Raw genomic sequence first — 13,242 nt, 5'->3', positions numbered from 1 at the left:
CACACGCCGACATGCGGCACCGGGACCAGGGACCAGGGACCAGTGTGTGGACCGGGACCGGGACCGGACGCCATCTCCACATTGCACCTATATGCTGACCTTTGTATGACCTTTAGCTCATGACAGGCTGTCAACTTTTGTTTGTTTTTTTCTTTCACAAGTTGAAGTGGCGTGCGCGTGTCGTCTGCGTTGCTACGGCAACGGAGGCACCTGCCAGCAACGACCCGGAAGTCACCACCATGGCATATGCATGTAAACCGACAAGAAGTGTCATGTGACTTGTTGTGCTGCTTTCTTTGATTTTGAGAACAAATTGTACTTTTGCATCATCTTGTGGGGTCTTAATTAAGTGTGCCAAGCAACATTGTCGAAGTGAATCAAAGAGCTTCATCAAGGGAAAAATAGTGCTTTGGTGCCATCTTGGTGCTCAGGAAAAAGTTGAGGACTTTTGTTTGGACAAAAGTAGTGCCTTGCATACACTCATGTTGTAATCAAGACATTGACACATAAAGTAGTGCTTTGGCATCATCTTATGTTATCGTTCTACTAAGTACCTTTGTTGGAGTGAGTTGAGGAGTGTATTTTCTGTACTGACACTATCTTGAGGCATTTTGGTGCCAAGAAACTGTGGAAATGAATTGCGGAGTTTAATCCGGGGGGGAGTAGTGCTTTGTCGCCATCTTGTGGCATCGTGGACCCAACCATGTTGAAGTGAGTTCTGGAGATTCATAGACAAAAGTAGTGCTTGGGTGCCATCTTGGTGCTCAGGTCAAAATGTTGGAGTTAATGGACGTTCCTCTGGACAAAAGTAGTGCTTTGGCACTAACCCGAGACACCTCGTGTTAATTCTTGCACAGTTTGTATTATTTCGACTCTGCTGCGATGCACAACAAAGTCCTTGTAGTCTCATATGACCTACTGGCACATGTATGTATGCATGTATGTAGTATCCACACTGGAGGAGGTGCCACGTGACATGCTGGCACGTGCACATGTATGTAGTGTGACAAGAGCGTCGATGGGACTTTTTCAAAGTAACAACTTCATTAATGATTGAACGTACACAATCGGACAACACGCTTCACTTGGAGGCTTTCAACATTTTTTAAACGCGCGCTAATCCCAAAAATGAAGATCATGTGAAACACACACACGGAGTTGTCTTTTGCAGTAAAATGAAGGTTCTCGTGCCACCTGGAATAGAAAGACAAGCGAAGTCCACCCAAATGTCCATCATCGTCATCATGTGATTGATGAAGGTGATTGATTGTGCTTCAAAAGATAACGTGTAATTATGAGCGTAATATTTGCTAGCACGGCGAACAAACGTATCTTTTCTTTGCATCTCATTTCCTCCCATTTGTTCTTTTTCCTTTCCTTTCCTTTCCTTTCCTTGTGGCTCGCTCATTTCCTCCCCTTGACCCTCCTCCAGCAGTCCCTCCCTTACTGGCTTCTTTCTCGTGTGCTGCCGCTGCCAGTTTGTCGTCTTGTTGCTTTTTCGTGGCGCTCATCGCACCCGAGTGGCGCTCGCTTGTGTGTGCGGGAGGACAGGACATGCATTGAGACAGCCGAGGACAATTTGCCTCATTTGACGCCACCGTCGTTCCTCCTGTCATTCATTCCCGGACTGACTTTGTTTGCTTGCGGCTGTCGTCTCGCCTGCCTGACTTTTTGTTTTTGTATGTGCTTTTCTTCTTCTTCTTCTTCTTCTTCTTCACGCCGCAGCCTGATGTCAAAGTTGTCTCGAAGACGCATGGAATTCATTTGGCGCCTCAACAACAATTTTGTGTTTGAGTGAGGAGTAAAAGTGTTTCACTTCTCCTTTTTCTCTTTTTTTTTGAGCCCGATGGAGGACACCGATTGTGTCTTGTAAATTAAAAGACGAATTGTTGTGACGTTGACGTCAGCTTTGGCGGGCAGCGACTGTTGCTAGCTTGCTAGCTGCTTCGCTAGCTGTGCGCGAAAATCAGCAAAAGTGACAAAATGAAGACTCAAAACCGCACGCGTTGAGGTGAGAACAAACATTATTTGTTATATTATATCGTTTTTAATGTAAAACATCAAATGACATATGAAGCCTGATTAATATTGTTGCGCTTTTAAAATGAACATGCTCAGACAGCAACAAAGGCTATTGACAATTCCGAATTTACTTCACAAGTCAAAATGGCGGTCAAGTCGGTGAAATGAACCTCTCCGTCCATTGGATGTTCGCAATTGGCAATTGGCAATTGCAACCATCCGGACATTTCTGATATTTCCGCAGTTCAAATGCAGTACTTCCTTTAACACAGTGTAAACAAACAGCGGCGTATTGTATTGCTTTTGACTCTGACTAGCATACAAAGCAGGCAGAAACGCCTTCTCGTTTTATTCTCTTAAAATTTGGCTATCAAAGTCTAAGTGGTGTTTGGGTAGAAACCTCCAATGTCCGAATTTGGTGAATGGAATCGTTTTTCAATATACAACTGCCTATGGTCAGTGCCAATGTAGGTAATGTATGTTCTTTTTCAAATGACCGACAGGTCGACTAAAGTGTTAAAAATAACATGTTTTTTTTTGGTATTGTTTTGTTTCATTTTGGAGATGCAAGTGAGAAGTTTGCAAAAGTCAACATGTCGGCTATTCAATTGCTGGTGAGACCAAAATGGCCACCTTTCAGGAGAGCCCGAAACCGGCACGTTTGTTTCAACCATTAACATTGCATCCTTAAAAAGAGTAAGCCATGTTCAACACTAGTTTGGGCAATAATTAACACCCACAGGTGTGGACTGACCGATTGTATAGATTTTTGGAAAAAATATATGAATTTGACCAAATTGTGGCTTAGGAGCTTTTGGTCCCGACACCAGTGATATGTTCTATAGAATAGTTATACCGCACGTTGCTAGTAAGATACGATAGCATTTTTCATCCGAGCCACCTGCCAAAATGAATTATGAGCAAAATGTGATGCTGAGAATGAGTTGACCTTTTTGCGTGACCTCAAGAGTTGAATGGTGCTCATTAATGAAAGTGAAGCCATTCGCGAAGTCATTCACTCCTAAACCTTTGGAATGGTTCGTTAACTGCCGGACATTTGCACTCACGTGCTGGACATGGCGAGCGTCAGTCACAGAGATTTGTGTAGGGACCTTTATTATGCCAGCCGTTAATGAGCTTTGCCATGATGTGTTTCCGAGACATTGATCAGATTTGTTATGAGACACTTTTCAAAGGTTTGTGTGGAGACGTGATGCTTAAGTCCAGCTAAATGTCCATCATCGTCATACGATGTGGCTTACCAGATATTGGCGACATCTCGCAGGTATTTTCTTCATCGTTTGTGTGACATTGGAATGATGATGAGGAGACATTTTTGAGGTTTGTGTCCATGCATTGAGAGCAGTGGTGACCCGTGCAGTCCGGTACCAGTCCGGTACCAGTCCGGTACCAGTCCGGTACCAGTCCGCAGGTCATTTGGTTGCCCTCCCCCCTCGTCTGGTCTGTAAATTCTGTACTGCTGTGATGCGGTCCTTGGCGGGAAAAAGTTTGTGCCACTGATTGAGAGGTTTGTGAATTTAGGAGACAGTTCTGAGATGTTTGTTTTTTTGACATTTGGAGCTTTTGATGATACATTTATAAGACATATTAAGTACTTTGTGAGTACAATTTAGGAAACACCCGACGGACCATGACTTGGCGTGGTTTCCGAGACATTTCAAGGATATTTACACGAGGTTGTGTCCATGCAATTCGGAGACATTTGATGAGATCTCTATATATGAGGATGTTTTTGAGATGTGTGTTGTTGAATTTAGGACATTTCAGGAGACATTGCTGAGATCTTTTCTGAGATATTTACAGTATGTGGTTGCCATTTAAATCTTTCCACGTAACGTTGACATTTTCAAACCACCTAATAATGTGTGAAACCTTCTCAACATATCCAAATGTTTTCTCAAGCAAATGTTGTCAGGGTTTGGCGGGGATGTTTTGGAGAAGTGAACAAACGTGCAGGAGACATTTGAGACCTTTTCCGAGCTATTTATGGCTTTTGCGTTGACACGTTGAGGCCTTTTTTGCAAATCAATTCTGTGAAATTTTAAGAAGGCGTGCGGTGTTTTCAGGGCCGATGACGATGTTCGCCCTCTCCGGACCGAGGACTCCCTCCCGCCGCCGCTGCGCCCCGCTGCTGCTCTTGCTGCTGGCGTTGGCGCGTCCCGAGCGGGGCTTCGGCGGCGGGCCGCGTCGGCAGCTGAACGTGACGCTGGCCGTCATCCTGCCCGAGAGCAACACGGCCTACCCCTGGGCGTGGCCGCGCGTGGGCCCCGCCCTGGCGCGGGCGGTGCAGCGGGTCAACGACGACCCCGCCCTGCTGCCCGGCGTGCGCCTGAGCTACCTGTTCAAGAGCAGCGAGAACAAAAACGGCTCCTGCTCCGAGTCGATGGCGCCGCTGATGGCGGTGGACCTGAAGATGGCGCACGACCCGTGGGCCTTCATCGGGCCAGGGTGCTCGTACGCGTCGTCGCCCGTGGGCCTCTTCACCACCCACTGGGACGTGCCCATGGTGACGGCGGGCGCGCCGGCCGTGGCCTTCTACGGCGGCGACTACCTGTCCATCACCAACACGGGCCCCACCCACAAGAAGCTGGGTAAGTTTGCCCTGCGCATCTGCCAGCACTTTGGCTGGCGCCGCCACGTCATGCTGATGTTCAGCGACGACAAGGTGGACGACCGGCCGTGCTACTTTGCCGTGGAGGGCCTCTTCGACGAGCTCAAGCGGGTCAACATCACGCTGGTGGACAGCGTCTTCCAGGAGAACCGGACGCACATCGACTACGCGCAGATCCTCGCCGACATACAGAACGAGAGCAGAGGTCAGTGCGTGTTGCTTTGTCGCTTTTACGGGTCGCTGGTATTCCAAATGGGATTTAAAGAAAAGAACGGCAGGGTTTTTTTTAGAGCCGATGCCGATTGCTCGTAGTCCATATTTGGAGCTGATATTCATTTGCAGGGAAAGAAAGGGGGGGGGGTGTCTAGAAAAGCATCCAATTGCGCCATGTGGAAAAGTGACCAAATCAACCTTGACGATGACGTCATCATCTGCGCAGGTGCTGAGTGCATCTGGGTTTGTTTGTTTGTTTTTGCGGATCTCTTTCTCTTCAACGCTTTTCCTCTCCTCGATGTTCTTCTGACGGCCGCTGCGTGATTTCCATCGCGGAAGCCGTCGCTCACCAAATGGCGGCGAGCCACGCTTAACTGCAGCCGCTCCTGTTTTGCCCAACATGGCGGCCTCCTTCCGCATGGCTTGTGCCAGAGGTCCAGAAAGTTTGGCTTTGGCCACAGGTGCTCGCTTCTACTTGCACTCAAACGAGTTCCCGGGCTGGTTTAGCTGCCATTTAGCTTTTCAGCACCTGCGGTTAACGTGGCTAAAGGTGAAGTGTGGCAGATTTTCTGCCACCTCTGGCTTTTGAATCCTTTCAGCCGCTCGCTTGAGGTTCTGTCGCTCTGCTTCTGTTTGCTAATCTCATGTTCGCTCGTTAGCACACAAGGGATGAACTTTTGTTCTCTTTGCAGAGGTGGCAGTTCGGCCGCGGTTTCAAAAAAGCTCGAAAGTGCGCGGCAAAGGTTTGACACCTGGTTACGCCATCTCTCTCTAATAAGTTGGTCTTCCTCAGGTGCGCTGGTTTCTTAAAAAAGCGGCACGGGTACTCCTTTAATGGAAAAAAAAAATAGTCGCAAAGCCTGTTTAGTATCAGGAGAAATAAAGCAAAATGGTTTTTTTTTTAAAAAGCGTCATTTGCATTTTTCTGTAAGCAACAGGTTTGAAATTGCTCATCAGATTTTGGTGTGAAATGTCTGAGATTTTCTCTGAACGTCGTTTCACAACAAAACCTTTGACAGGAAATCAACAACAAATTCATTTGTAAATGTGAGGATGATCAATATTTCGATATGCGCATGACTTGATCACACACGTCAATGCTAATGCTAATGCTACTACTACACTTGTTGTCATTGACAGCAGCACTCGTTGACTGCCGCGCACCGCCGTTAGTGGCCATGTTTGCCGCAGGGCAGCTGCAGTGGAAACATGAGCCACCCGAACTCGCTCACCCCCCCCCCCCCCAATCCCGATCGATGGCGGCAGGCAGCTTGGAGCACTTTGTGTATGTCATAACAAAGGCACACATTTGAATGACAATAATAATAACAGTAGCATATTTAATGTTCAAGGCCACCGTACAGAACAACTAAAACATCATTACACAATCACATATACAAACAAATGGCCAAGAAGGGCAGCAGCAAAATAATTAAAGAAATTGTTAATTTCCGATCGATCCAACACAAGAATTCAAGTCACATTGATCTCATCAAAGCGGAAGAAAACAAATGACAGCACAATAGATCGTATCTGTGATATTTATCACCATCTTGGCAGCGCAAAGAATACATCTTTCCTTCGCATAGTCTGCTGTGGTGGGTGCAATAGAGTGCCTTATTGTCAGCTGCAAGTGCATGCATGTCACGCAGAGAAAGGTGGAAGAGGGTGGACTGGAGGGTGTAAAACAGAAAAAAAGATTCAGGAAAACGGGTCATTTTTTTATAAAACGAAAAAATTACTCAGGAAAAACGGACAAAAAAAAGATTCAGAAAAACAAAGATCGATTATTTTTTCCCCAAGTGAATGCAATAAATACGCTTCCGTAGTACGGCAAAGCAAAAATGTTGCAAGATTTTTGTAAATGATTTTGGGCTCTTCAATTAAAAGGGATCCGCCCCCGTACCGGGTTGACAACAAACCACAAAGCTGAAGCACAAGTGGTCGCTCACGTTCTTGGAATGGGGCAACATTTGTTGTGTTTTGGGGGAATTTGCAGGTGGGGGGGCTTTTACACGTTGACAAACATTTGCCAAGCACAAGTACATGCAAACCACGTCAGCCGGATCAGCAAAAATACAAATGTGTGTACGTGAAGAGGACAAACCGCATGCGTGTGTGCGTGCGTGCGTGCGCGCGTGCGTGCGCGTGCGTGCTTGTGTGTGTGCATTGTCAGCCGCCTCCCAACAGGACATTCATTAACCGAGGTCGGCAACCTGCGTCCTTATAAGGAAGCTGCTGCGCGCCTATCAGATGTACAGCTATTTCCTGACAAACACACTCATTCCACTCGCCCGCTTTCTCGCCACCATCACAACATTTGATTGTTATTGCCACAAACTGGCAACATTTTCACTCCGGCGCCAACATCACTTTAGCCGCCGGCCGCACGCGTTAAATTGGGATCGTGATCTAGCGTGAATAAAATTCAACACATCGGATCTAATTTTAGACTGTGACTTATTAATGCACAGCCAGATGCTAGCAGATGACAAGCAATTTTACACACACACACACACACACACACACACACACACACACACACACACACACACACACACACACACACACACACACACACACACAGCTTTCCGTTCCGCTGGCGTGAGCGCATTTGGTTGAGAGACGACAAACTGAGCCAGAATGCCAAGCTTGGCTTTTGTTTTTTTTGTTTTGTTTTGTCTTTGAAATGGTTAAGTTGCAAAGCGATGACATCACAGCATCTGCTTTGAATGAATATTTCGAAAGTTCCTTTGCATAAGCAGGCCTGAACTTTTTCTTGCCGGCTCACAACACATCACTGGACCGAACCCTGCCGTCATCGTCAACAATCTGCACAGAATTGACGTCTTTCGTAAAGCTTTTCAATTGCCTATCGATTCCACAAGATAGCAAAGCACTACTTTTCTTTCTCCATCTTCTTCCTCGCATACTTCCTTGGCACCAAGGTGCCGCAAAGTGGCAGCAAAGCACTACTTTTGTACAAATGAAGCTCTGCAACTCAGCGACATCACAGATGGCGAGCGTTGCCGTGTGTCATACTGGGAGGAGTCAATCAATGATGATGATGATGATGAGGATAGGATGAAGATGATGATGAGGATAATGATGATGAATCTGATAAGAATGAGGGTGAGGATGATGATGATGATAAATCTGATGATGAGGAGGATGAAGATGAGAATGATGATAGGATGATGATGATGATGATGAAGATGATCATGATCAGGTTGATGAGGATGAAGATGATGATGATGTTAGTGGATGACAAGCGATTTTGCACACACACACACATTGCCACGTGTCATAGTGGGAGGAGCCAATCAATGGCAACTATTTTAGGCCATTGTTGGGGTGCAGCCAAGCTTTTAGTGTTTTTGCAGCGTGTGTGTGTGTGTGTGCGTGCGCTTTTACTGCTGACTTCCTGCTGCTGGAACAATAGAGGCGCTGGAACAGGCACATCAGCAGCACCAGTGACGCCGCTCCCGAGACTTCCTGACGCACGGGAGGAAGACGAGAGATGTCACGCACTAGCAATACCACCGCCAGCTCACACCAAATGCCGCGTTCAAACTTGACGCAAATGCGTCAGCAAATCACGCAGTGGCAGGCGCGTGGAAGTCTTGGCTTTTGACGCTCTTCTTATGTTACAGCCTCATCCCAAAAGGGAAGCCATTTTTTTTTTTTCACTCCAAATTTGATACACTGGAAGAGCCCATAACCGCAATGTTGTGTTTTGCAAATATTTTCAAAACGACAACAACATGAAGGAATCACCGCCAGTACATGTTCACAGCCTTTGCCACAGAGATCCAACTTGAGGTCCGGCGCGTCGTCTTTCCACTCATCATCCTCGAGAGGTTCTGAAAGCTGAATTGAAGTCCAGTTCAGTTGATTGGACAGGATCTGGAAAGGCGCACACCTGTCCACATAAGGCCCACAGGTGACAAGGCATGTCAGAGCACAAAGCAAACAGGAATTGTCCGACGGCCTCCGGCTTCCCAAAAATGTCTGCTGCCTCCAAGGAGCACGTCGAGTGGCCTCCGTCGTCCGTTCCCAGCCAGCACGACTCTCAGCAACTGGGGTGGGCGGGCCTTCGTCAGCGTGGTGACCGAAAACCCCGTGCTCGCGCTGCCACAACTGCAGCGGTCCTGTAGGGTGGAGTGGCCAGACGGAAGGAAGGAAGGAAGGAAGGAAGGAAGGAAGGAAGGAAGGAAGGAAGGAAGAAAGAAAGACACTTCTCTGCAAAAGGCGCCTGAAGGACTTTACCTGGATGAAAAACTGCTCCAGCGAGCTCAGGACCTCCAACCACTTGAAAGCAAGCAGCCCGGACAACCAAGGAGCAGCTTGACAAGCGCGTCCGTGTCCTTTAGTGGCCCAGCCGGACCTGCGACTTGAACGCCGTCCAACCACCTCTGGACAGAAGGGAAATCCGCACTACTTTTGTGCTTTTGGCGCGCTGCGGCCACAAGCGCAAAATCACACCTGTATGTTACGTAATATACACCAAATAGGAACTGTAAATACAAAATGACAAGACAAATCATATATGAAAATATTAGGCAAAAAAAAAAAAGGGTCAAGAATGCGAACCTTTTAGCCCAGAAATATGAAAAACTAATGCAAACATTTACAAAACTATACATTATAAATATATATATATATATACCCCAAATATGAGCTATAGTATGGACAGTTCCATAAAATGAGGAGAACCTACTAATTTTTCATGTTAACTTAAACATTTTATTTCAAGCCAAATCTGGCCTTACACTAAAAGCTGGGAATACGTCTCGACATGTTTTTTATTTATTTATTAATTTGTAAAAACTAAAAACGTTTTCCTGTCATCATCATGGATGGAAGAAACACACGCACCTTGATCTTGCAATAACAATTACGGACGCCACTTAGCGGAGGGCAGGCCATCTCAAATCTGATTGGATATTTTAAAAGAAAACACGCACGCAGACATTCAAAGTGTGTGTGTTTGTGTGCACGTTCTCCCCAGTGATGTTCGTGTGCTGCTCGCCGGATGTGTTCAGGAAGTTGATGGTGCACTTCCGCCGCGCCGACCTTCCCCACGAGCAGTACGTCTTCTTCTTCATCGACGTGTTTGCCGAGAGCCTCCAGTCGCAGGACCGCCAGCCGTGGGCGCGCGGCGACCTCGACGACGGCGTGGCCAAAGAGGCCTTCCAGGTAACGCCGCTGTCATTCTTCATGTTTGGGACACGTCACATACGTGACGTTGACGCCATGACGTGGCCTCCATGTTGTCTTGTTGAGGTGATGACGCAAGCCGTACGTGTCCTATCGCGTCTCGTCACTGACACGGCGACGCGTCTTGTCTCGTCAGAGCGTTAAGATCCTGACGTATCGAGAGCCGCAGAACGCCGAGTACAAGGACTTTGTGGAGAAGCTGAAGATGGACGCCAAGCGCATGTTCAACTACACCATTGACGACTCGCTGGTCAGTCCGGACACGCACAAATAAAAATAGTGCTTTCCACTCTGCGCTAAAAGCGAAGCTAACACGCGTTAATGCGCATCCAAATGTTGCACTGATCTTTACAAGCGCTCGCTATCAGCCACTTTGCTCCATGCAGCAATACACGTAATCGCATTACTGCACTACCCTGCTCCCTTATCGCACACGCACAAAGGGTGTGTGCGTGTGTGCGTGTGTGCGTGTGTGTGTGTGTGTGTGTGTGGAGTGAGCAGGTTGTCAGGCTGCTTGTAAAGCCAGTTAATCAGTAGCAGACAGCTGAGAGACACTAATGAGCTTAACTCTCCCTCTCTCACGCACACACACGCACACGCACACACACACACACATCGGGAGCAATAAATGTCAGCAAACACAAAGTCATGTTTGAGTGGCGATTGTGTGTTTTTATTGTATATTCTCATGTGTGGTCAAAGTTAAGTTGACATTGAAAATATACACGAGTGCGGAAGGTGTGACGCGCTTGAGAAGATTATCAGTCGTCTTCGCCGCCAGTTGATGACGGACGCCAGAGTCGTGTGAGGGCTGATCCAATCGCAAACAAGAAGCAACAAAACATTCCAAATGCCACCTGCGATAAGAAAGAGAGATTTGGAGGAATCGAGTTGATCCCTCCCGGATCTTTCAGCATATTGACGGCAAGCCGCATATTGCTCAAGGGCATTCAAAACATTCGGCTTGTCTGTGAAAGTCAGTACGGATGAACCCGAAAGAAAATGAAAGAAATGAAAGAAATTCTAATTCTGTCCCTTTCTCCATTCAATCATTTTCTGCCAGATTTGTCGCAGGTCATTCCATTTTCTTTTGCCCAAAGTTTATTTATTTATTATTATTATTTTTTTTTTAAATTACACAAACAACCCTAAACCACAACAACAACAAAATCAAACCCAAAACCAGCAAGCAAAAACTCCAACAAAATCTAAAGGATTTGGATGTGGCTCTCCCTTGCGGTTGGTCAACTGTCCGGCATTGATCTCCCACTCGTCCTAGATTAGAAGGTCAAAGGGTCAATGTTTGGGTTTTACATTCCATGTCATGTTTGTGGCTATAAAATTGCAAGTGGACGTCTTGGCCCGGCAAACGGGCGGGTACCCGCTGGACCGTAAATGGCGCTGGGCTTCAAACGAAATTGTTAATCGTCGGTCGGACCGCTCTTTACGGCGACAACTGATCAATTGTTCAATAAATTGATTCTTATTTTGTTGTTCAGTTTCAAGTTGTCTCTTCATGACAGCAGATGGAAAAAAATGAAACCTTTGCAAACGTCTCCTTTTACTGTGAAAATCAATGAGCAACATTTCGGACACGTTCCCGACGAAACTCAATCATCATCTTCTGAAGTAAAGTCTTGCTTTTCTTAATAAAGGGATGGAAAGGAAAGGATTTTTTAAATCCAAATTTAGCCAGACAAAACGGATCAAGATGCAAATTCTTATTTACGAATGTGTTTACCTGTGGAGGGAAGAACAACTAAATCGAGCACATAGAGGTACGAAAAGGTACGCACGGCACGGGGGCGAATCACGCGCCGTTGGGGCCAAGACGGCGTGAATGACGTAAGCTGTTCACGTTCAAATGGAGACAAATGCTGAATCAGCGCCACTGAGTTGGATTTCTGTCAATACCAAAAGGTACGCCGACACTGCGGGCGGGGCGTCGTGCCCCGTTTGGACTTTTTAAGAGCCACAGCAAATGTGACTGGAATGCGTCCATGAAGTCACACGCACACAAAACACAGCGTGACGTCACCTTTACCTGTTTACGGACGCAAATATGGACCCTCGCTCGTCCTGACGACTCCTTTGTGGCATTTTCCGGCTTTTTGTGCGAGCGCACAAAGATTTCACCTCATCTTCTTTTCGGCTCCTTCTTTTGTCGCCGTCTGGTTTTGTCGACTAAGTGAGATCTTGGGTTCCTTTTGATCATGTTTGGGGCCAGATGAGCTCATCCACATCCAAACCAGGCCTGACTTGGAGTGGAAAAATAACTGAATTCTACTGCTCACATATGGGCAAATGTTTATATATATATATATATATATATATATTTTTTTTTCCTGGTGAGTCTCCTCTATGCTTTGGTAGGCTCGGGGCTTTATTTACCCGCCACGCACTCCGCGTTAGGAAAAGATTCTTTTTCACTCACTGTCAACAAATGCGATATGATTTGAGCAATGGCCGTTAGCGTTGATGTCGGCAAGTCTTCAAACCTCTGCTGCTTTGTAGCAGGCAGAACCAGCGGAGGATGTTTGCATGACGCCATCTTTGCATCTTGCAGAAGAACATCATCGCCGGAGGTTTCTACGACGGCCTGATGCTCTACACGCACGCGCTCAACGAAACCATGACTGGGACCCGCGCGCGGCCTCCGGGGACGGTGGTCACCCACCGAATGTGGAACAGAACCTTTCACGGTCCGTTTCAAACAAGAACCTTTCCTCCCTTCTCTCCTTCCTTCTTAGCATCTTTTTTCTTTTGCTGCAGTGCGCCATCTCTTTCTTTTCTTTTCTTGACTATTGGCAAAAGTCAAAAACAAGCATTGCGCTTCGGCCCGTTTTTATGTTTGCGCAGCCATTTTCCTGAATCCATTCCATCCTCCACAAAAATGCTCTTTTGAGACTTGCCTTTTTGTAACAATTGCAAAACATTCCTATCCCTAATGTATTGTCCTTGCCTGATCTTCTTCTGTGGTGTCAGTTGACTCGCGCCCTTAATGGTGCACGAGAGCCACCAACTGGTCTTGTCATGTTGAGGTTTGTCTGAAGTGCGCATTTTTATTTGTAACTCGAGGCAAAACTTTGCCCAAGTAACTCGCTCGTTAATGTGCTCGTATCGCAAGGCGCCTCTGTAAAAATGGAGCTGATCAT

General features: G+C 46.7%; 1 protein-coding gene across 1 annotated transcript in view; it reads left to right on the top strand.

Moving 5' to 3' along the window:
• Positions 1–1,393: 1,393 nt before the first annotated feature.
• npr1b (natriuretic peptide receptor 1b) overlaps positions 1,394–13,242 on the top strand; it is a 29,342-nt gene continuing 17,493 nt past the window's right edge. The window contains exons 1-5 of the mRNA XM_086077386.1: positions 1,394–2,011; positions 4,110–4,859; positions 9,879–10,066; positions 10,224–10,337; positions 12,654–12,789. Of these exons, the coding sequence (XP_085933512.1) occupies positions 4,115–4,859; positions 9,879–10,066; positions 10,224–10,337; positions 12,654–12,789 (1,183 nt within the window). The 5' untranslated portion in view covers positions 1,394–2,011; positions 4,110–4,114. The remainder of the gene's footprint in view (positions 2,012–4,109; positions 4,860–9,878; positions 10,067–10,223; positions 10,338–12,653; positions 12,790–13,242) is intronic.

Source organism: Leptonotus elevatus, chromosome 6, assembly GCF_054856555.1.
Source record: "Leptonotus elevatus isolate MCC_2025b chromosome 6, RoL_Lele_1.0, whole genome shotgun sequence".
In the NCBI taxonomy this organism is placed as follows: domain Eukaryota; kingdom Metazoa; phylum Chordata; class Actinopteri; order Syngnathiformes; family Syngnathidae; genus Leptonotus; species Leptonotus elevatus.
The sequence above is the reverse complement of the archived record's forward strand: the minus strand, read 5'-3'. Positions and strand labels throughout refer to the sequence as shown.